The following is a 23,764-nucleotide window of genomic DNA, read 5'->3' as shown; positions in this document are numbered from 1 at the left end:
GCCCACCGTGCAGGCTGTGAGCTGGGATGACAGGACGCACAGACCATTTGGCGTAACCCTGCTGTGCAGTAAACCTTCAGCAAGTGGGAGTGCTGCTGACCAGTCATGAGACCACATCTTGAAGGCACTTACTGAGTCAGAACTTCATGTACCGTGGGATAATTGAGCATCCAGAAGAAGCAGGTGACTAGAAATACAAACCACAGGCACTCACTGGATGGTGACACCATATTGGGAAGCAACTGCTTTTATTTGACAGTGGATGAGCAGGAGACGGGGTGTCAGAAGAGACAGGGAACATTTTCTCTGTCCTACAACAAATGAAATGAATTTACGGGCCTATACGATGACAGTGTACATGCGTGGGGTAACACTAAGTAAGCACACACACGGCCCCAGCACTGACTTCACTGTCAGCCGTGAAGAGGAGTGCTCCATTAGATGCTCACAAGACAGTTCTGTTGGATTATTTGATTTTAAAGACTTTGAAAAAAAGAAAATTTGGCTGAAAAATATGCTTTTCTTTAGTTAAACTGAAACAAGTCTCCAGTCAGCACCCAGTCTAACACAGTGCTTTGAACTCTGGGTAATCTGTCAGACAGAAGCATTCGCTACCTTCGGCGCTGGGATTTGTATGACAAAGTGCATTCTACTCCACTGTGGAACTCTGGAGAACAGAGGGGACTTGACACAGGGAACCTGAGGCAGGACATCTTTACCCTTCATCTCAGGTAGCGGGGTGAACAGAAGTCACGTGTGACAGCAAGCACCCCACGGGTGGTTTGGGTCCTTTCTGTCAAGAGCACAGAATTAGTGAGAGAGCCCAACGCCTTACAAATCACTGCTGACCTGATCCTTCCAGTCAAGGTTAAATGCTGCACAATTGTGATTGGCTGGGTAATCCACACTGGAGAGAAAGAAGAAACAACTGTGGACAGGGACATGTTGGGTGGGGTTTGCAGACTTGTCCCTCAGTGTCAAACGCTAGGCTTAAGGCTCCGTGTGGCATCTGGCAGTACATGACATATTAAGGCAAAGGGGGTAACTTTATCCTTTGGGTCTGGAACTAGGCCAAGCCTTACTGTACTGCACCTACGTCCTTCAGTCCATGTCCTCTGCAGGCCATGGCACAGGTCAGCCTGGCTGCTGTCTTTTCGGAATTCTCTCTGCTCCTATTTGCATCCAATCCTGGGGGTGAAGGTGCTTCTTAGATGCTGGAGAGCATGGTGGAGGTGAAGATCTGTTGTAAAATCTGAGGGATCTTCTTGGTGTCCATAGCGATGAAGGAGCGGCCAGCGGGCAGAGTTCTCTGAAGCCTGTCAGAGGAAGCGAGGGAAATCACCATTGCAAGCAGTATCCAAATGGGTCTTAGGAAAGGCTGTTTTCACTTTCTCATCCCTTACCTGCAACTTCTGTCTCTAGGCAACGAGAGGCAGGGAGAGGAAGAGCTTTTCATCAGAAGAGTGGCTCCCAAGGCCTCTCCTCTCCTGATGTTCCAGTCCCGAGGGGCCCATCTGAAGTTAGCTCACCTGCATCTGGACTCATATTGTACTTCTAAAAGCCTTTCTTTTCTTAGAAAACAGTCCTTCAACATGCTACATAGCCAAGTCCCCAAGTGGGTCTCTGGTTCCTCCCGCCACATACCGTGGAATGCAGTCCGCATCATCCAACTGCTGCTTGACTAAACCGAGGCTGAACAGGCTTATGGTCAGTTTTAAAATGTCAATTTATCATTTGGAACAAAAGGCCATCTTTGAAGGCAATAAGACGGCAAGACACAGATGTAGGGAAAAGAACGCTGCCTTTCACTGTGCCAACAGAGTTTGGTTTAGGAATGACATTTAATAAAAGTCAGGCACTCTGTGCAGTATCATATACTTGGCGTGTGGGGCAGACCAGCTAAGGCTGCACCATGCCTTTTGCCAGCAAATGTTGGACCATTTCCCCAGGAAACCACAAGGGTATTATTGTGCTTTCTTAAGTATTCCAACAGGATCTGTTCACTAGAAAGAAAAAAATGCCGGCTTCAGCTCAGCCAGCATTTGCTGAGCTTGCTGTCTGCCTAGCTCTGGTGCTGGGGGAAATGCGGACAGAAGAGGCTTTGAGGATGGAAGGTTCCAGAACACATACAGTGCTAACACATGAAAGTGAAAGGTGTGTGCAGTGGGCTGCACCAATGCTGGCGGGAGGAGGCAAAGCCAGGCCCTCCCTTTGTGAGACAGGATGGGTTTGTTTGCTTGTTTTTTCTGAGATACCATTTGGTTGTGTTTTTCTGCCTTTATGCGTATTTTAGGCAGAGAAAAACCATGAATGCTTTCTGTTAGTGTAAGTGTGTTTAAGTTGTGGAAGTGTTTCCTGGCTTCTCCTTTTGGGTAATCCCAGAGGTACTTATTGTCTGGCTATAAATTCCTACAGTTATCATGTAACATGATAACTACAGCATATAACTATCCATACACACCTACATATAACATAGCTACAGCATATAACTATCCACACATACTTACATACATGGTAACTTCAGCATATAACTATCCACACACACCTACATACATGCTAACTACAGCATATAACTATCCACACACACCTACATACATGCTAACTACAGCATATAACTATCCATACACACTTACATACATGGTAACTTCAGCATATAACTATCCATACACACTTACATACATGGTAACTTCAGCATATAACTATCCACACACACCTACATACATGCTAACTACAGCATATAACTATCCATACACACTTACATACATGATAACTACAGCATATAACTATCCATACACACTTACATACATGGTAACTTTAGCATATAACTATGCACACACACTTACAGACAAATAGTTTTCCTTTGTGTCCAAGGTATTTCACCTACATGTCTCTCCAGTGAGAAAGATATTTACACACACACACACACACACACACACACACACACACACACACAAGTCTGTTTATGGGGATATATATGTATATATGTCTGTGTGGTTTGAATAAGGATGGCCCCATAGGCTCATGTCATTTTCAGGCTTGGTCCTCAGTTGGTGGGAAGGATTAGAAGTTGTGGTCTTGTTGGAGGAAGTGTGCCACTGGGGGGTGGGCTTTGAAGTTTCAAAAATCCATGGCAGACCCAGTGTGTGTCTCTGCCCACTGCCTGGGGGTCATGATGTGAAGGCTCCCTGTTAGTGCTCCAGTACCACGCCTGTCTGCTTCCTACCACGGCGACCACAGATTAACACTGACAAATGCTTTCTTTACAACAGCTGCCTTGGTCATAGTGTCTCTTCATAGTGACAGACCAGTGCCTGAGAAGATGTCTGTTTCTACAGCACCAACACACACACACTACATGCAGATGAGTATACTTCCTGTTGTGCTAGGGAATTTACTATTGTTGTTTCCTTTCATTTTTATTTTTGGCAATATTTGGAATTGAACCTGGGCATCATGCATGCTAGGCAAGTGTTTGACCACTGAGCTATATTTACTATTTTGAGTATGATTTGAAATAACTTGATGAGATTGGGCTTGGGGGTCTCTGTAAAGTACTTAATCTATGAAATACTAACTTATTAGTGGGAAAATCAATTTGGTAATTACTTATTTTATAAAAACAATTAAAATTATAAATTTTTTGTCTGAAAAACCTTAGAGCATTGTGTTCCCTCAACACTATGATTGCTTGCCCAAACAAGCCAGAGCGTTGTACAGCCCAAGTACAGCATTAGCTGTTTGAGGGTAGAACTCTAGACCATTTCACCTGCCCTCCCTTAGCCCCCCAGGACGAGGTTTGAGAAAGAACATATGCCAGACATTTATCACATCTGCTGTCTGCCGCGGCGATACTCACCTGGCTGCCTGGTCTCCCAAAGAGCCGATAAAAATGGCAAAGGCATTTACTTGAGGATTGCTTGTTAGGATCTGGGCAAAGCGGGCCGGGTTTATTCCATATCGGGACAGGTTTGCATCACTTAAGATGATGACGAAGTACTCATCAGCTTCTTCAGTGGTAATGTCCTTGATGGCATGTTCCGTCCCCTCGAGTGTGTGGTCCCCACTCATGCAGAACTGAGAGTGGGCGTGCATTGTCTGAGGTGAGAGTTGGGGGCAGAAATCACAGGTGAGCAACTCCTCAACAAACATACTGAGTTTCTATTGACAGACTGCCTGCCTTTTGATTATGTACTGAGAAACAACAGGGCACATGGATGTGTTTTCTGGGTTTGACTTTCCTTAGAAACAGGCACTGCTCCCAAATGTTCACAATTGACACTTTTACAACTCAACCCTTGGTTTAAAGTAAGAAAGTTTGTAACTGGTATCATCTGGAAGAGGGGCAGTGATATAGGAGAATAATATGAGTGGGCGGAATTTCCAGTAAACAACTTAATCCGATGCTAAACACTGTTTCTGGTGGCCAAGGAGGAAATCTGTTTTAAGATCATGATGTCTAGGGCAGGCTTAAGTATGTGAGACTGAATTTATCACTCAAAATTACCAACAGAAATATAAAAATTGAAATACAGAGTACTCTAAGAGGGGGTTGTTTTTTCCTTTCAATTGAGCACGTGTGACTATGGGATTCTGATCTCAGATGCTCAGACCTAATAAAACAATGAGTACTTTGAAAATGTGTAGAGAACATTGGACTTCAGACGGTACACACAGGGTTCAAGCAGGAAAGTGGTTTCTATTTGTTGTTTCTTCAGTGAACCCTAGTTTTTTTTATCTAATTGAACAGAAATTCTCAGTGTAGAACAGCAACGTATTTACCTTCAGAATTTCTAGTCTCTGCTTATTGTCCTTGGGGATTTTGTTGGCTGGAACGAGCTTGATATTGTAGCCGTCTCCCGAGTGTCCAGCGATGTCGTACTGTGTGCAAGAGGGTTGGAGAGGCCGGAAGTCAGTGAGCAACAGAACAGGCACTGGTCCTCCAGACGCCCAGCTCTGCACTCTTCCATGCTGACCAATATTAGGTCATAAAAGAGCACAAAAAGGCGAGAGACGCAGATGTATGCTATCAACAAAAGCAAGTGATTTGGACTCATTCTGTTTGGGTCTGTTTTCCCCTGAGATCTCTGCCCCCTAGAAAGAGGTGGAAAGTGTGAAGGGGACTTTGATGGCTGTCCCAAATTCCATGTGTACATTTCAAGGAAGACTGTGTGAGAAGCACACACAGTGCTGGGCAGACCGCCGAGGGGTTCTCGGGACCCCAGTTGCCCCGTATGTTCTCTCCACAGTGTCCCCATAATTGTGGTCATGTCTGCAAACATAATGGAATATCACAGATGATTACATTAACTTCCATGACAAAAAGGATTCTGCTGATGTAATTAAGTTTCCTTGACTGAGAGCTAATAAAAAAGAAGTTGTCTAGTGGTCGAATCTAATCACACAGAGCTCCTTTCAAGGCTCTGTCCTGGCTGCTGATGGAAGGGCAAATAGATTTGAAGCACTGGGGAGGCCTGACATGAGGGATTAACTGTGACACAGAGAGGAGACCGTGGGCACGAGTGTCAGTGGTCCCCAGAAGCTGGGAGGCAGCAGGAAATGAGGGACCTCTGCTCGCCATTCCAAGAAACTCAATTCTACCAACGAGCTCAGCCTGAAGCAGAGCCTTCCCCAGAGTCCCAGAGAACAACTATTTCTAGTTCCTTCTGTTTCTAAAGGTAAAACATTCTCAAATAAATTAAAGTGCAGAGAAGGCAGAAACGATCCACAATTGTGTTTAAGATAAGCTCCGAAGATACTCTGATAGAAGCTCTCAAGCGTTTGGTTCCTTCTGACAGACATGTCAAGCTGCAGAGTCACATGCAAACACACCAGCATCGGCGTAACTTTGGCTGATACTGACCATGTGACTGAATAATCTGCTTTTCCACTTATTAATATAAGGCGTGTAACTTTCAACTTAAGAAGCACTTTTAACTCCCTATCTCCTGGGCACATAAAGTATTGACTGTTGAGAGACCAGTGTTGGGAGTCAGGTGCCCCGCTACAAAACCTGAAAAGCAGCCAGTGGTACCTCATGGAGAGTCACTCTCTCTGAACCCCCCCATCTCTACTAGAGACATTTTGTAATTACACAAAGGCTGGAACACTTGGGAAACTGAGGTATCTGCAAGGAAAATACTGTATGTTTGGAGATGAAGACTTCAGGGAACATTTGGGATATCTGCCAACCCAGTATCAACCAAGACATACTGGGACCGCAGAGACAGTCGTGAGAGACTGCAGTTCAAGACAGAATAATACTTTTTGGTAACACAAATATTGGACTTGTGCCCATTTTTTTCAAACCCTTAGGCCTTTGCCCGGTTTGGAGTAGCTGTTTGTGGTTCGGGCACCACAAATGAGGCCCCAAGCCGGCCTCTGCAACTGATCTCTACACTTTAGTTTCTGTGCATGTTTACTGTAGAGATAGATGCTCTCAGAGAGCTTGCAATCAACTTGGTGTAAAAAGCAGCTTACTTTTTGTTGGTGGGCCACATTCTTTTACAGTCTAGAAACCAGAACACAACTTTTCCTAAGCCAAGTCACAAATACAATATAACGTAATTAAGGCTGCCATGTCTGAAATGAGAAGTAGAAATACTCCCGGTAACAGTGCCCCCATGTCAACAGAAAGTGGGCAGGGCTATCCAGGAAAGATGAACTCCACTGTGAGTGTGCCCACAATGTGCACTGTGGAGGGTGGAGGGAAGACTGAGCACTCATCCCCAGGAGGAGGACATAGTCGGAGGTCTACACAGGATGTTCATGCCTTTGAAAACTATAAACCTGGCTACAGGTTAAACATGTTCTTGTCTCCTACTTTGAAAGTTTTACATTTTAAGGCCTTATGAAGGCAAGATTAAATTATCAGTATGTGGCCTTCTTGAAGCTTGTGAAACAATGCAGTGTAGGGAGTTCTTGCCGAAGGTCTAGTCTGGCTGCCCTTCAGATCCTGATCTGTTTTTACCAGCTGAGTCTTTCCTAGGAAGGCAGACCCACAAAGGACCGGAGAGCAAAGGTGGGTCACTCATCAGGGTAGTTAGAAGCTGTGAGAAGGCCCGGCCCCTAGGTCCATGTGTACCTCCCCCTGAGGGCTTGGACAGAACAGGGCTGAGGGATTACTGTAGGCTTCCCAGCCTCCCTTCCCACCTTCACCTCTTTTTCTGTGTTATTGAGAATTGAACCCAAGGCCTCAAATGCCCTAGGCAAATGTTTCCCACTGTGTTTTATCTCCAGTCCTCTCAGTCTTTCAGGCTAGCCTCGAACTCACTGTGTATACAGGTAGTTCTTGAACCTGCAAACCTCCTGCCTGCCTGTCGGACACAGTCTACACCATGAGGCTGCTCTCATGATGTGCTACTGAAGTATCTATTAAAGAGCGGCTTACACAGAGAGAAGCAAACTCCCATGCTGCACTGGGGTAAGAGGACTACGAGTGACTCAGCTTTCCCTGCTTTTAAAGGGATGATTGGGACTCCGATTTATCAGACGATAATGGATGTGACCAGGTAGGCCTTCTTCACCCATGTATCTCGATGTGTTTAAAAACAGTAATTCATTTACCCTTAAAACTGTCTGAGTTCAAGGAAAACATATATAAACTTTATTATTTGCATGAGATTCTATAGCCCAGGGTAGTTTCAAACTCGTGATCCTCCTGCCTCAGCCACTCAGTGCTAGGACAATGAGAGAGTAACATCACAGCCAGCTGGACTCTCTAACTCTTGACTCCACTGTTCACCCAAGCTGGGCCCTTATGTAATCAGCTGGAACAGGACACACACTTGCTTCCAGGAGCAGCACAGGACTCAATGTCCCTATCAACCACCCGGCATCTAGGTTGAACTTTTCTACATGGCTTACAAGGTGTCCTGTAAATCTTTGTGGAGTTCTGTGCTTCAGCATAAATATTAAATGACAGTTCTTCTGAAATCCCCAAACTGAGAGACTTTTTTGCTTTACAATTTGGTTAGACCCCACTTTTGCTGCATTTGTTTTGAAAACCTCCTTCCTTTAGAGGAAGGTATAATAAAAACAAACTAGAGAGTCAATCAAGAGACACATTTACCATCCAGCAGGAATTTAAAGTAGTGTGCAGAGGAAACACATTTGCGAATCTGACTGAAGCTTTAACTTCCATTAGGGAGGATCATCAAGTATCGGTCTGGGTGTAAGCTACGCTTTATTAGGCTTCTGGTTGTAAGTTGGTATGTGGTAATATCTGAGGCTGTTGTGAACACTGACATGTGAATTCTGTGTTCCATCTAAAATGGCGGTGCAAGGAGTTAGTGACTGAATAGATCAAGGGAGGGGCTACCAGAGCCCAGGGGTATATGTGAGTTACTAATTTACCAAATCTGGTTAGCCCTGCTTCCTACTGTGGAAGTCAATATAAAGAGAACAGTGTTCTCAAGTCAAGGTGTGGCATGGCTTGGATACACAAATCTTCTTGATGTAGAGCAAGGCGCTTAACCTTTTAAATCTCCTTCCTGACGTGCAGTGATGCTAGTTGGGATGGCGTCTGATGGTACCGGCTGATATGTGACTTCTCTCTGACAAAGAGGCGTACTACCTGTCTGACCCCTTCCCAGGGTCATGGAGGCTTAGATAATGCAGTCCACTTAGTGATGAAAGGTCGGCACTTGCTTTGCTCTCCTCAGATGCCCAGCGCCTTCATAAGGCTCATCTGAGAGTCTCAGAGGGGCCGTCAGCCTTTCCTAAGACAGAGATTTAGCGTTGGCTCTAAGTTCATCTATTAATTCAAATTACCACAGAGAGAGAATGATTCCTCAAGCTAGTCCTATATCTATTCTTAATTTATTTTGTTTTCATGGCTAAAATTTCTACATCAGTTACTGAGTCAATTCTAATGGTTTCAGCAAACTTTGTGCAGTTTTTTTGGGAGTCCTATCTCTGTGTAACAGTACAAATATACTCAAAGCCTAAGAGGATGACTTGTCTCCGTATTTAAACTCAACATTCTTAAGGCGTTGGGAAAGGGGTAATTACAGACACTCAGCAAGTGTGTCTCTGTGAGTCATATCTTTCAATAGCCTTCTGGGAAGGAATGTCGTCTTCCTGACTAAGATCTTCAAAGAAACTCTGTGACAGCACCTTTGTGTGGTGGCGTATTAAGAGTAGATGATAATAAATTAGTTTTACTTTTGAATGAATTTTTGAAAATACTGGTTTGGCATTAGTTTGGGCATATGTAAAACAGATCCAAGGAAACGGACAGAACAAGTGAGAAAGATCCCCAATGGGGGAGCGGAGGTCAGAAGCCCTGTGACCTGGGGCCAAGTATTTAACCTTTTTGAACCTTGGCTTTCTCATGTGTAGAAAGAAGTTGGTGAAAATAATGCCCAGACCCAAGGTTCTGTGACAATCGAATGGAAGGAAAAGCTGGCTTCTCGTAGTTTGAGAAGCACGCGTGTATTGTATCTTGTCTTCATCTGTGGAGGGGGGTGTGTTTCATGCGTGTGAAGTGAGGACCCAAAGCATCATCTACAGAGGGAAAGTCCTTGAGTTGGTAAGAAGCAAGCGCTCAGTATGGTTCTAGAAGAATGGGCTTCGATCTTCCAGTTTCTGCAGTAGTGAGGACAGGACCAGGGCCTGCTGAGACTAAGGAACCTGGTTAGAGTTACTGCTAACCTAGGAGGAGAGAACCTCTGCTGAATTGCCTAGATCAGCATGGTGTGGGCTCACGTCAGTGAGAGACTGTCCTGAGCAGAGGGGGCGCTGCACCTAGACACACGGCAGCCTTGGGCTGCATAGGAAAGCTGTCCTCCATGGACAGTGACTGGGAAATGTAAAGCACACAAGCTTTTACTCCCTCACGTAAAGGCCATGGTGACATCACAGCATCAAACTGAACACTAGGCACACTCTTTCCCAACAAAGCCGCACCCCCAACTCTTGGGATAGGCAGCATGAAGTCCACTTCATGCAACACTGGGCAGCATAAGTGGAGATGTTTGGGTGGTGCTGGGGGAGTGGGGTGCCCTAACCCCACACACTCCCCACAGGCTTCCTTTTCTACTGTTAGTCTGACTTAAAGACCTTCACGGCAATAGTCAAACATTTTATATTACTGTCTCTCCCAAGCCCAATCTCTGAGTGACAGAATAAACCCACTGCTTGGATGTTTAGTAGAAAAAGTCTTTGAGAAAACCGTCAGGTCATCCAGAGCCTTTGAAAAGAAAGTCTGTTTTAAGATGACATCGATGACTCCCAGGAGCTTGGAGAAAAGAACAAACAGGACTGAAGTAGGAAAAGCTCCCTGGCTGAAAGCTAATGGTTAGCATCCTGCCTAAGGCTGTGTGATCAGTAGGAAGGTGCTGGTCTCCAGCGTGGAGGAGCTGATGTGGCTGTCTGTAAATTGTGCTGTTCTGGGGATATGTGAAGTCAGGTGGCTGAATACTCTGAGGTACTTTAAAGACTCCAAGTGGCTTAGCAAATGTCACGCTGCTGAATTAGGTTTCCGTCTCAGGAACTCTCACGCTTGAGGGTCCCTGTGGTTTGGCATGGGTTGTGCTAATGTGGGATAAAAGTGGTGGTGAGGACTGTAAGTGAGCCTCCCAGTACACACTGTAATGACCCATAAGGCACAGAGCTCTAGCCAAACACAACACACACAGATGCCAAGAGGGACGGGTACCGCAGACCCGCAGACCACCTCACCAGCAGGCACTTCTGAAGGCCGCGGAGCACACGTGGAGTCTACATCTTCAGAGCCCAGGGCTAACTGCAGGAAGACTGAATTAAGGACTGTCTGGAACGCAGGCCGGAGCTTCGGATCACACTGCCAATCCCCAAAGACACCGATGCCACCCTGGTACTCCACAAACCATCATCTATCTGCTTGAGTCATTACTTTATACTTTTTGAGTAACACAGCCTCTCAGTAGTTACTGCTGGACCTTATTGTTCTTTCATAACCAAGAGACTGGACGCTTAGACATACTGAGTAGTTGGGAATAACAATGATAAAAGGAATGTCAAAGATTTATAAAAAGAGACCAAAATGCACACGCGCAGCTGGAGTCTGAGAGCGAGCCTCACCCCAACTCCCCGTCCTCTGTACTGTGTGTGCCGATTCCTCACGTGCCCTTAAGGGGCACCCTTGCCGCCACATGCCCACACACACCCTAGTCAGAAGCAGGAAGAGCTGTCATGGAATATGTGGTTCCATCATCCCTCTGTCCTCTACAGAGGGGGCCTGGGGAGCTCTAGCAGAGACTGAGTGGCCTGTAGCCAATCAACTCTCAAGACGTGTGGTGGGTGGTGGCAATGTGGCAGCCTCCAGTCCAGCGTGGAAGGAAGGCCTGGAAAGAGCGTGCAAAGGGCTGTGGGGCGGGTTCAAACCCATGAGATGGAAAGGTTTAACGGCCTCCTCAGTGCAGAGAGAATGGGCCTGCTGCTTTGCTGGCCCCAGCAGGAAAGTGCTTTAAAAGCTCAACCACCTCTGGCTCCCACAGGAGGAAGTTGCATCTTACAAGCTATGCAATGTTACTCAGATTTCTTCCCAGATTTCTCCCTGTGTCCCATCCTCAGCCTGTCAGAGCGAGTCTGACTGGAGGTCTGGGATTGCTGGCAAGTACAATAAAGCCAAGACTTACACAGTTCCGGTTTCCAGTGAGCACGAGGGATAGTGTTCCTGTTCTGAACGGGGGGGGGGGGGGGGGGGGGGCAGGGCGCTTTCTCATGCTCAGCGTGTGTTGTGTGTTACACGCATGTACCCCCTGTACTGTGCAGACCTTGCAGCCCCAGAGCAGTCACAGCTGGATGCTGCTCATTCCTCACTCACTCACTATTCTCCCCGGCACTTATACAGGAACCGTGGGAGAGCCAGTGGGCTGCATCCTTCACAAGGAGCCTACGTGAAATGGTCAGTCAACTCGTCTTTGTCTTTACATAATACAGAGCCATGGCCTAGGACGAAGTCTTCAGGTACAGGTGGGGTGCCGGCTTAAATGGCAACTGATGTGAGATTATTCCTCAGGGATTGTTTTACTCGGGTACACAATCTAGAGTTCTTATGCTTAGGCATGTGGTGGTCAGGTTATGCTGTGATGCCTGTGTGCTCTACGGACAGTCACAGCAGATGAGTCGGCTCCTACTGGCTGGAACCACAGCAGAATGGGAATCCCTCCCCTATCCTCAGAGCTCTGGGATGGGGGATTGGGTGGCAAACTGCACAATAACGCTGGAAATGGTTTGAACAGAAGGCAGCGTCCTCCTGGGTGAGTCATGTCTGCTGAGATGTATGATTGTCTGTTCCCTGCTCGTGTGGAAGGGGAAAGGGGTCAGAGCACAGGATGCTGTTGTGCAGACCATAGCTGGTGATGGGATGGCAGTGCTCAGAGGCACTAGGCGGGGATGCCCAGGAAGATGAGAACAGCTTTCCGTGTTTCCAGGAAATGCTATGATTTAACGTCACACAACTTGTGTGCTACAGTGCTTTTCTCTGTGAGAACTAGAGGTTATCAGAACAGATGACGTGGCGGCCATATTCCCTGCTGGTGAGAGGATGGTGCCAGGTTCTCTGGGTAGAGTCTGCATCCACCTTTCCAGTACTGACCCTAAGTGATCAATAAAGCTCTAGATGCCCAGTTCTGGCCGTTACCTTGAATTTCTCCTCATAGTTCTCGAAGGCTTCCATGACCATGCACACTGCCTCCATTGAGCGCTCTAGCCGGCGGTCCACCCCGTTGAAGCGGTACATACTGCCAGAGACGTCTACCACCAGGCGCAGGCGCTTGGGCTTCTGCTGTGGGCTACCCAGCTGAGGGAGGGAATGGCAGAGAACCATGGTCAGCTGGTTCTCACAGGCTCTGCAGTGTCAGCCCAAGTGGGCAGATCTGACTCAGGCACAGGCCTGTACAGGGCTGTCCCAGAGGGTAGAGGTGGTGACTATACGCCAGTAAGAAGATGTCAGACTGGGTGTCAGGAGCACATGGAAAACAGTCGTCTGGAGGTCCACCACTTAAAGACAGTGCATTTAGAAATAACAGCGTGGAAGGACAGAAACCCCATGTCCCTTGCTCTGAGTCAGCACCCCTTGGAGAGAGTGTGTGTAGCTGGAGGGGAAGCTTCATTTGTTCTATTAGGTGGTCACTTGAAGGTCATTTTTCACCTATGCTGAAGAAATGCCAGACTGTGGAAACACAGTTATGTGAGGGGGTCTAGCCAAGAGCTTAAGTATTTTCAGAATGTCTCGACTCTTTAGAGCTTTTGTATTTTCTTGGCAGTTAAGGTGGCACTGAGCTGCTAGTGGCAAAACTACTGATTAAAATGTGAAACTTTAAGAGATAAGCCTGGAGCCCAGATCTGCCAATGTACAACTTTTTGAAAAAAAAAAATTGTCAGTAACAATCAGTAAGAAAAATTCCAGATTCTTCTACTTTATGCTTGCTGGCATGCATGAAAAGTGGTAAGCAGAACTAATAATTTCAGGAAGACTCTGTAGGGAGTGGTAGGATGGCTCATGAGATGGCTCGGTGGGTGAGGACGGACCATGGAGCCTGCATTCCATTCCCAGGACTACACGGAGGAAGAACAGAACTGACTCCTGCAAGCTATCCTCAGACTCCACATGTGTACTGTGGCATGCACGTCCTCCCGTGTGTGTACATATTATGTATATATACAAGGTAAGCACACAGATCATTTAAGGTAAATTGTAGGAAGCGGATGTTCTATATTCCTTTAAAATGTGTTGAGTGTGCCCGATTAGAAGCATCATGGCACACATATGTGCATGACTGACTCACAGATGTGTCCACACACTTGCTGACCACAGTGAGACAGTCGAGAAAGCAGCTGTTGACTCATGGCAGTGACACAGAAATAAGAACTCCCTAATTACCAGCAGATCCACTGAGTAAACATTACAGAGTGCGCTGCTCTGGCTCACTGCGCCCCTGCTCCCCGGCTACTTACCAGTTTGACTATTCTGGGCAGTAGGAAACCCCAAAGTTCACTCGGACTCAGTAGTTGACCTTGTTGCCACAGTCTGGTGAATACTTACTACAGTTAGTGTAACTTAAGAGAGAATTCCTAGTTTCCTAAAAACTGAAGCATTTATGGACACAGATTGCTAGAGTTCCAGGAGCGTAGGAAACCAGGAAGATTGGTCTGTGTCTCTCACCTGAAGAACCCTCTGTGGTTTACAAGCAGCAGAGTGTCTCCCATCCCATACCCACACAGTACCCACTCTGCAGCTGGAGTGAGGACCTGTGCTGGCTGCTGGCTGATGCAGGTAGGGCTGGTGGGTGGTTTGTTCTTGGTTTCTTTTCTGAGGTGGCTGGACTAGAGTAGGAAGGTTGGCTTCCCCCCACTGAAGACCGCAGCACCATGAACTACCCTTTTCCGCTCTCTAAACTAGCATCTTCAGGTTTTAGTGTTTGTTCCCTTGCTTTGCTTGGTTGAACTTAGGTCACAGTCTGTTAACTCCTCTAGATTTGCTTAAAGCTCAACCTCCCTTTGTAAAGGAGCTTTGTGCTGATTTTGTTGTTGTTTTGAGAAAGGAAGTCTTTATGTAGCCCTGGCTGTCCTGGACATCAGGCTGGTCTCAATCTCTCTGACTCTTGAGTGTCAGGATTGGAAGACTGCATCACCATGCTAGGCTCCTGCATTGACTGTTCTCAATATTATTCTATTTTGTGTGTGTGTTTCATGTCTTAATGAGACTTTTTAAATTATCTGTCTTCTGTAATGCTGTCTGTAGTTGCATATTTTGGGCTAATGGTGTTTTGACACAACTTATAAACTCTCTACTGAATACTGAACTATGTGGATCTGAGGCTCGGGTTCCCCATTATTTACCTGGGGTTCCAGATCACCCCGACGTTTGTAGATGGCCCTTTCTCCAGCCAGCCCATCAATGATCTTGGCATCGTCTAGTTCTCCAGTCGCTTGGTGTCTTAGCCACTGTCTTTCTTTGCCTTTAGCCTGCAATGTCATAAACAAACGCACATGAATCTTTACGTACTTAGTGCTCTGGTTCTCTGCCACACTGTCTTGTATGAATAACAGGAAACACACTGGGATCCTATCAGTAAGTAGGTCCCTGTAGGAATGTGCTCACATAGTCTGTGCTCTGCTCATAAGAAAGGCCCTCGGAGTGTGCTTTCTCAGTTGTAATTGTTTTAACACATGGATGGAACAATACAAAGAACTCACACAGAGGACAAAGGAACCGGAAGGCAGTATGCAAATGAACCCCAGGGGTAAGTTCAATGTCTGGAAATGTGATGACGTATTCCTTATGGATTTTCTGTCACAGTGATCCCAGAAAATTTATTAGGTAACAAAATAATCAGCTTGAACTTGTTAATGGTGACAGAGTCTGTGAGCTGATCTTCAGTGGTCTCCCTTCCGGATGGGAATTTTGCTACTCAAGTTCCTGAGACTTTTGTGCCAACTGAAGCAGCTGTGGAGGAGGGAGCAGTCTGTGCCACACACGGATCTGCTTTTCCAGGGCCAGAAAACATCTGAATGCTTTGGAAGGTACTTGCACAGCACACTTTGCCACAGTAACTTACAACTATGCCAGGTAAGAGATAAAGAACTCTGAGCTGGATAGTTTATGTCACCTTGACACAAGCTAAAGCCATCTGAGAGGAAGAGACCTAAATAAATGCCTCCGTAAGATGAGACTGTAGACAGTGGTTGACTGGGGAGGGTCTATGTGGGTGGTACCACCCATGGGCTAGAGAAAGCCAAGGGAAGCAAGCCAGTAAGCAGCACTCCTCCATGTCCTCAGCATCAGCTCCAGCCCCGGTTCCTGCCCTGTGCGAGTTCCTGTTCTAACAAACAAACCCTTTCCTCTGCATGTTGCTCCTGGTTATGCTTTTCATCAGAGTAACAGAAACCCTAACTGACTAACAAACTCTAACATCCCAAGGAAGGCACATGCTTATGAGAGCCCGTGACCACAGTTACATTAGGCTCTAGGCTAAAGGAGCTTTGGGATGCAAATTAGATATACTCTGCCTCAGAAATATAATAATATGGAAAAGAATGAAATTAGAATTTGAGGATTTTATATTTCCTTTATGGTAACAGGAGGGGGTTTAAATTTAGTTTTCTATAGCTGTGGTAGGCAGGGAAATCATGCCTGGCTGACACGGTCATGTAGCAGCAAACAGGGTAGGTGGGGAATCCTCAGGGTCATCATCTTTGACTTAAGCATTATTCACTAATTTTCACAACAACAGTGCACCTGTTATCTAACATGGCATACAATTTTATACCAGTATAAACCCCAGATTCCTCCTGAACCCAGCTTACGAATTCAACTTCTGTACCATTTTGATGACAGCTACCCCTGCAACCATGTTCACACTGCCTTTTTCTTTATTTTCCTAGTGGCTAATCACGTGAGAGTCAGTCCTTGGCAGTGATGCCCAGCAACACCAGGCCCCCAAGGAAGACTGCAGTATTACAAACCAGTCACCAGAATGACAGGAGCCAAGTCCTCATCCCTGATTCCGGGGCAGTGGCCTGAGACGATTGCCTGACCTCTGACCCAGAAGGAAAGGAGGCCTGGAGTTTATAATTGCCCCCGTCCCACCCCTGGTAGCTATGTATCTTACCATATTGTAAGACAGGTCATACTGTCAAATTACATTCTTAATATTTATGTTTACAGGCAAATCAGTGCTGCTCTTTGCCTTGGCCAGAGAGCTTCTTACTGGTGGCGGCAGTTAATGCAGAGACATGGTTGAATGTTCACCATGTATGGGACATCCGTATCTCCACGTTTAAGGCTCAGAGAGAGCCGAGGATGCCTGAGCTGAAGGGTAGGAGGATGTGACCAATGACACCACCATTGTAGGTGGACTGATGCAGCTACAGCTACCTGCAGAAAATGCACCCCAGATGGGGCTCTCGACACCGTGGCCTGTGGGTGGGAGCAGGGCTCCTGAGGTCCCACCTCGATCCTGAGGAGCTACTGGCAGCTAATGGCTGTGGGCACTCTTCTTCTTCAGTGCTATGGCCACGGAAAGTTGCTCATGCTCCAGCAGTAACCCCACAGCCCTCAGTAAGCTCAGGGAGGGACCAGACACAAAGCCGGAGGGAACTTGTTGAGAGACGGCGTGAGAGGAAGTGTGTGCGCATCATCAAAAACATTGTATGCATGTTCTCAAGGACTAAGTCTTTTTATAGAGGGCAAAAACTTGGTACCCGTGTGCCTTCTTTGCTGTGGTGCCTGCTCAACTAAGCATGTGAAAACACGTCCAACGTTCTACATCATTAGATTAAAAACAGCTATGAGATATCATCCTATGCCTCGGAATGGCCAGGATCCAAAACACTGACGATACCAAGTGTGGGCGGGGAAGGGCTGAGCAAACACTCACAGCCACCGTGGAGACAGTTTGGCAGTTTCTTGCAAAACCAAACTCACTCTTAGAATCCAGCAACTGCATGCTTTGGTATTTACACAATAACCAAGGAACTTGCATCTACACAAAAATTTATACATGATGTTTTATGCATAGCTGCAAAACCTTGGAAACAACCATTGCTACTTTATACATTACCATACTGGACTGGAGAGATGGTTCAGTGGTTAGTGCACCTAATGTTCTTGCAGAGGATTCAAGTTTGGTTTCCAGCACACACATCAGGTGCTCACAGCAACCCATAATTCCAGCTCCAGGGGATCTGATGCCTACTTCTGACCTCTACAAGGACTGCACTTACACGCATAAACCCACAAACATACATAATTATAAAAATCTCAGAAAAATCAGTATAGTGATGTCTGCTGCAGGGACACCATATTTAAGAAAACTTAAAAACTAATAAAAAAGACCTATACTAGGAGGCACCCCTCAAGAACACAGTGGTTGTTAACTCCTGTGGGAGTTAGGTCAACTCCATTGCTGACAATTAGACCCAGAACCTGTAACAGAGGCAAGAAGTTAATTCCTAGTTGTAGGGCCTATCCAAGGCCTTGGATAGAGAATGCGGCTCAGTGGTGAGTGCTGTAGAGTCATGTGATTGCGCGGAGGCTTGGTACACAGACTCAGCAGCATGAAGACTTTTTCTTTCATGCTAATAATTATGACAATTCTTTTAAAACAAAAGTGTTCCTGCTTGGACGTGGGTTATTGTTACTGCCCTTGATAGGGAAGTTATTTTCCTCTTAGAACATCGTAATTGTTATCTTTGGTTATTGCAGAAGACTCTGGAGAGTTTAGTCTGAATTTTCTTATACTGCCATTCTTTTCCTGTAATTGTCATCCCAAAGCATTCTCTAGCCAAAAGACTGTCAAGAAAAGAATAGGACTTTGGGGTTGACAAGATGGCTAATCTGGTAAAACTACTTGCCATCAAGCCTGAAAACTTGAGTTTAATCCCTCCAGAAAGTTGTCCTCTGACCTCTATACACACTGTATATGCATGTATCTACACACACACACACACACACACACACACACACACACACACACACACACAAGTAAATGCAATAAAAAGAGCTCTATCTGAAGACCCAGCTGCTAAACCACCTGGATGCCTTGTTCCACATTTTACATTTTCTCTATGTATTCTGATGACACCAGGACACGAGACAGGGACAGTGCATCATGAGGACACGGACACTGCATGATGCTGAGGCACTCTGACGCTGAGGTACTCAGTGATGTTCCTAGGGCCCACGCATGCAGGCCTTCAGCTCAGTGTACTTTCTTACCCTTATTGCTGGACACCTCTCTGGAGGTTTTGTTTTTAAATAGTATCCAGCCCTAGTTCTTCAGAGTTTGCTTCTGTTCACTTTCTCACGTTTTTACTGTTTCCTCTGCGGTCTGCACTAAAGACTGGATCAAGCCTGTTCTACATCTTGAGCAGACTTATGTCTGGGCACTGGATTTTGTTTGTTGCTTTCTATCTTTCCTTACTACACTTGACTCCTTTATTAGCTCTGCTTTGACTCCTTTAAATCTGTCTTATTTCAGATGGGAGAAATTTCTAATGAGAACAAAGAAGCCAGGCTAGCCCAGCTGCCAGTCCCGTGTCCTGGAGGCTTGTCATTCCATGTAGTCCTTCATCTGTCCCGTTGCATTTCTTGCTTGTGTTGTCATCAAAATGATGAAGTTGTTCAGGAACAGAGCTGGGCTACCCTTGCATACATGCTCTTTCCTCTTAATTACTATCAGGACCCTTAAGGAATTTAAGCTGGTGTTGGTTGAATTCAGGCTATACCATCACCTCAAAAACTATAAGGAAAGACCGGAAGCTATGGCTGACCCCAGCAGAACATCTCCACACTGCTTCCTGCTTTCTTAGGAAGAGCCACTGCAATGGGACCATCTCCAGTGTCTGGTTTTTGCCGATCTGATTTTTGTCTTAGTTACTATTTTCTTGCCATGATAAAATACCATGAGCAAGGCGACTTATAAAAGAGTATTAATTTGGGGTTCACAGTTGTAGAGGTGGGGAGCATGGCAGGCAGGCAGGCAGGCAGGCAGGCAGTTGTGCTGGGGCTTACATCTTGATCCACAGGAGGCAGAGAACAAGCTAACTGGGAGTGTCATGGGGCTTTTGCAACTGCAAAGCCCATCCCCAGTGACACACCTCCTTCAACAAGGCCACACTTCCTAATCTTTCCTAAACAATTCCTCCAACTGGGGATCAAGCATTGAAATGCAGGAGCCTATGGAAGCCATTCTCATTCAAACTGCCTGTCTTCAAGCCAAGCATGTCCTGGGGCTGGTGGGGTCTTTTTCCCATCTCATTGCTCTAGTTGTTGGAGCCACTGCATGTGTAGGCCTTTCTGCAGATTCTAGATGCTGCTGCTAGGCAGAGGTGGGAAGATGGCAAGTCTGAGGTCAGCCTGAGCCTCAAAGTCTCTGACGTCACCCCCAAGGGGCCTGTATTTTGTATTCAATCTTAGTAACATTTTCCAGTAATTTCCTTTCTATTGGATACTATAAAAGCATCAGTCCATGCTGAATGGAATCAAATCTGTGTGGGCCCAAAGCTGAGCTCTGGAAAACCATCTTGGCAGTTTCTGGCCACACTTTGTACACTCACTGAGGAAAGACCCATGGTTACTGGTACTACACAGTGATGTCAAAACAGCTGGGGGGTTTAGTTACTCAGAGTCATATAGGATTAGCTGAAGATGGCAGGAAGTCTTCATTCTTTGGCCACAGTCTGCAGTTTTTTAGTTCATATGAGGCCTCATTCGTTCTTGGCCACTAGCTATAGCCAGGATAAGCAGCCTCAAGACTATGACTTGTGGATTAGAAAACCCACCAAAAAATAATTCCCCTATGGCTAAAAGATCTAGAAAGGGAGCAAGGCGACTGTTCTGTTGGCATCTGGTGATACAAGATATTATGGTCATGACTGAGAACTGCCCATGGGAGGAAGGGGGCAAGGACCTGGCAGGTAACAGGAGCCGGACTTGGACTCAGACTCCTGCTTCACTGGCCACACAACCCAGGAGACAGCGCTGTCTGTGCAGTCTTAAGTTTCCACATATAAAATAACCATATTCTACTGTGATGACCACCTCAGCTAGACTTTGAAGTTAGGTATCTGATCAATCCTTTGAGGAGCTCCCTCTTCTGCACAGTGACTCTTTAATGAAGACATAGGTGGAGAGATGGCTCAGCAGTAAGACTCCTGATGCTTTTCCAGAAGACAGTTGTTCCCACATCATGTGACACACAACTGCCGTATTCTGGCTTCAAGGGACCAGAAGAGGTTCTGGTCTCTGCACACTGCATACACATGGCATTCACTCATACAGACACACAGATACATAAACAATAAATATGATAAAAATGAAGTCTCAGAGTATTGGGTTACACAGACGATTCAAGCTGCATCCCACACTCTAATCTCTAACAAAGCCTGATAAACATGCCTTTGAAAGCCCAGCAATGGAAGCAAAGAGCGAGTGGATGGGAACCAAGTCCCTCCATGGAAGGCTATGGAAGACGTCAGTGCAGGCTAGGGCTCTCACCCCACCCTTCCCTAAAATGATGATTCTTCTCTTTAGACAAAATAATCCCATTCCATGTTTTATTTAGGAAATTGACCGGATAGAAATTATAGTCTCTACTTAGGAAATATTGAAGAACTTTAATATTTTTAAAAACTCTGCCAGTGCCCACCGGTTCTGAAGCACTGAGAGCATTGTGAAACAGCCAAGGGCTGGGGCGATACAGGGCGAGAGGAGGGGCAGGAAGAGGAGGAGGTGGCAGGGGACACAGAGAAAGCACACCCTTCCTGATCTATCTGTTCCCTTGCTTTTTCAGTGGCAGTAAAATGATTTACAGGGAGAGAGCGAGGTCTATTTGCGAACTTCCAGGAGAGGTGAGACAGACACAGATCTTCTCTGAGGGGAGTCAGGAAGTCACTGTCTGAGAGGGTCACTGGTAAAATTACTACTTCCTGGACAGGAAGAAAAAAGTGAGGTCAGATATTTTTCCACTGGAGAACTTCACTAAGAAAAATCATAGGGTTGAGTTCACAGCTTTGTGTGTCAACCTTGGAGTGACTCTTTCTGGTTGGCTGATTACTGCTCAGATAACTTTCTCCAGCAGGTTTGGTATAAGTCCAGATTTTTCCCAAATCCTTTTGCCCACAGAGGAAGGTTACCTGTAGGTTATCCAGGATGACTCGGAGGGCGTGCACCTGCCGCTGGACAGCACTTGAGAACCGCTCATACGTTGCGGCGTCATACTCGCTCATCTGAATCTCCTTCAGTCTGAAACCAGAGGGGGAGACACTGCTTATGTTGTACACACTGACAGGACCTCTAACAACTCCTTGGTGACTTTGTACTGACTTTGAGGAGAAAAAGCTGGAGATGATGTCACAGTGATGCCCCTATATTCAAAGGAGGGCAATGCTCCAAGTCCACTGCTAGTTGATGACCAAACTGTCCCCCAGGACAAAGGGAAAGCCCCAGCTGTGCATCACGTATGATGACATCTCTCAGGCAAACAGTCCTACCAGGTAGCTCACAACCACCCGATGCCTTTGGCCTCACAGATACTTAATTTAAAATCAGAACAGAGCACACACAGCCCTCCTAAAGCTAACCCTAAGCTAGGGGTCTCTTTGTGAGTGAATGTCCTTGGGTTTTCCAGTGTGACAGCCACAGTATACCTACTTAACACACATTTCTGTGCATGTCTATAAATATTAAAGTTGATATCAGAACAAGAAATATGAAACACATCTCTCAAAAGCCTAAGCATGGCACAATTGTCTCAACTGTGTGTGTGTGTGTGTGTGTGTGTGTGTCTGTCTGTTTGTGTGTGTGTCTGTGTGTGTGTGTGTGTGTGTGTGTGTGTGTGTGTGTGTGTATGTGTAGGCAGAGAACCCATATGGATAGCTGAAATTACATATAAAGTGTATTTATAACTCCCTTGAATGAGGCAGAATGAAAGGTTTCTATTCTTCACTCTCAGACTAAACACTGGGAAAATATAATCAGAATAGTGGAAGTTCAGAACTCCATGTTTGTATGTAATAAGACCACATCTTACATTTTGAGTCTTCAATTTTCAGCACAGTGCCTGATACACAGTGGCACTCAATGAGTTCTGCCATGCAATACTTTGAAAGCATTGGCTATTGAAAGGTAAATATAGATAAGGCCACTATGATATCCAATGCCACCTCCTTAAGGTGACATGCCAAGATGCCCTTCTAAATCCTACTAACTCTTCGTTCTAACGAACAAAAAGGAATGTTAGCATGAGACTTAACTGCCTAACAATACCTCTTCTGTTTAGTTTTTGCAGTCTGAATTCTCTGTACATCTCACAAGGTTAGGTGTATCTGCAGATTTAGGGAGAAATCAGTAGAAGCAGTACAATGAACACTGTAGGCAGGATCTGCCACATACCACCTCATGTCAGGCAGTTAAGATGCACTTTCTCAAAGAACTCAGATTAGTACCGATTGGAAAATGTGTGGACAGAGCTTGTTCTTGGAGCATGGTAGGTGGGAAAGGAACCAGAGGAGGGAATGAATACACACAGAGAAGAGGACCTGGGCAGCAGGTAAGCCGCCTGGAGCAGGGTGGCCTTGGGGGAGATCACAGTTAGCTCTTGGGTGATCACTGTGTACCCCCAACTATGCTAATTTAGTTATGTGAAAATCATATTTGGGTTATATCAGCCCTCACCAGAACACTTAGAGGACGCTCAGAGTGGAGAATACGTTCTGAACGTTGAAGACTGGAGCAGAAAATGAAAGAATAAAGCAGGAATATTTAACCTTGGGGTTAGACAAGCCTCCTGCAAATCAATATGAACAAGTACCATGCTGTTGGCGGTATATGTTTAAAGGGTATATTTATCATTATGTAAGAGTCTGGGAATCTCAGTCCTTATTTTACTTCTTCTATAGGTTAGACTTAAATACTGTAATTTGGATTCAAGTATGAGGAGGAAAGCAAACACAAGCTGAGATCTACTGTGTGGAGCTGCTTAGTTATGCAAATGGTGGTGGGTGCAGACTTCACAGCGGCTGCCCAACTTATTCATGGGAACACTTCCCTGCCCCCAGTTACCTGATGTCACTATGTTTCTGTATGTGATAGACAAGTCTTAGGTGTGTGTCCCTCTGTTAGTCAACTTCCATTGACCAATTCTTGAGGTGCAGGGCTAATATGTTTTAAATCAATGTTAACTAATGCTTTGGATAATGTGGTGTGATGGTTTGCATATGCTTGGCTCAGGGAGTGGCACTATTAGAAGGTATGGCCTTGTTGGAAGAAGAGTGT

At 45.9% G+C, this 23,764-nt stretch overlaps 1 protein-coding gene across 1 annotated transcript in view; it reads right to left on the bottom strand.

The window, feature by feature from the left end:
• Nucleotides 1-229: 229 nt before the first annotated feature.
• VWA8 (von Willebrand factor A domain containing 8) overlaps nucleotides 230-23,764 on the bottom strand; it is a 298,398-nt gene continuing 274,863 nt past the window's right edge. Inside the window, exons 40-45 of the mRNA XM_080917170.1 lie at nucleotides 21,625-21,733; nucleotides 14,827-14,952; nucleotides 12,626-12,784; nucleotides 4,780-4,878; nucleotides 3,857-4,095; nucleotides 230-1,316 (exon numbers count right to left, since the gene is read on the bottom strand). Of these exons, the coding sequence (XP_080773296.1) occupies nucleotides 1,208-1,316; nucleotides 3,857-4,095; nucleotides 4,780-4,878; nucleotides 12,626-12,784; nucleotides 14,827-14,952; nucleotides 21,625-21,733 (841 nt within the window). The 3' untranslated portion in view covers nucleotides 230-1,207. The remainder of the gene's footprint in view (nucleotides 1,317-3,856; nucleotides 4,096-4,779; nucleotides 4,879-12,625; nucleotides 12,785-14,826; nucleotides 14,953-21,624; nucleotides 21,734-23,764) is intronic.

Source organism: Micromys minutus (assembly GCF_963924665.1).
Source record: "Micromys minutus genome assembly, chromosome: 5".
Classification (NCBI taxonomy): Eukaryota; Metazoa; Chordata; class Mammalia; order Rodentia; family Muridae; genus Micromys; species Micromys minutus.
The sequence above is the reverse complement of the archived record's forward strand: the minus strand, read 5'-3'. Positions and strand labels throughout refer to the sequence as shown.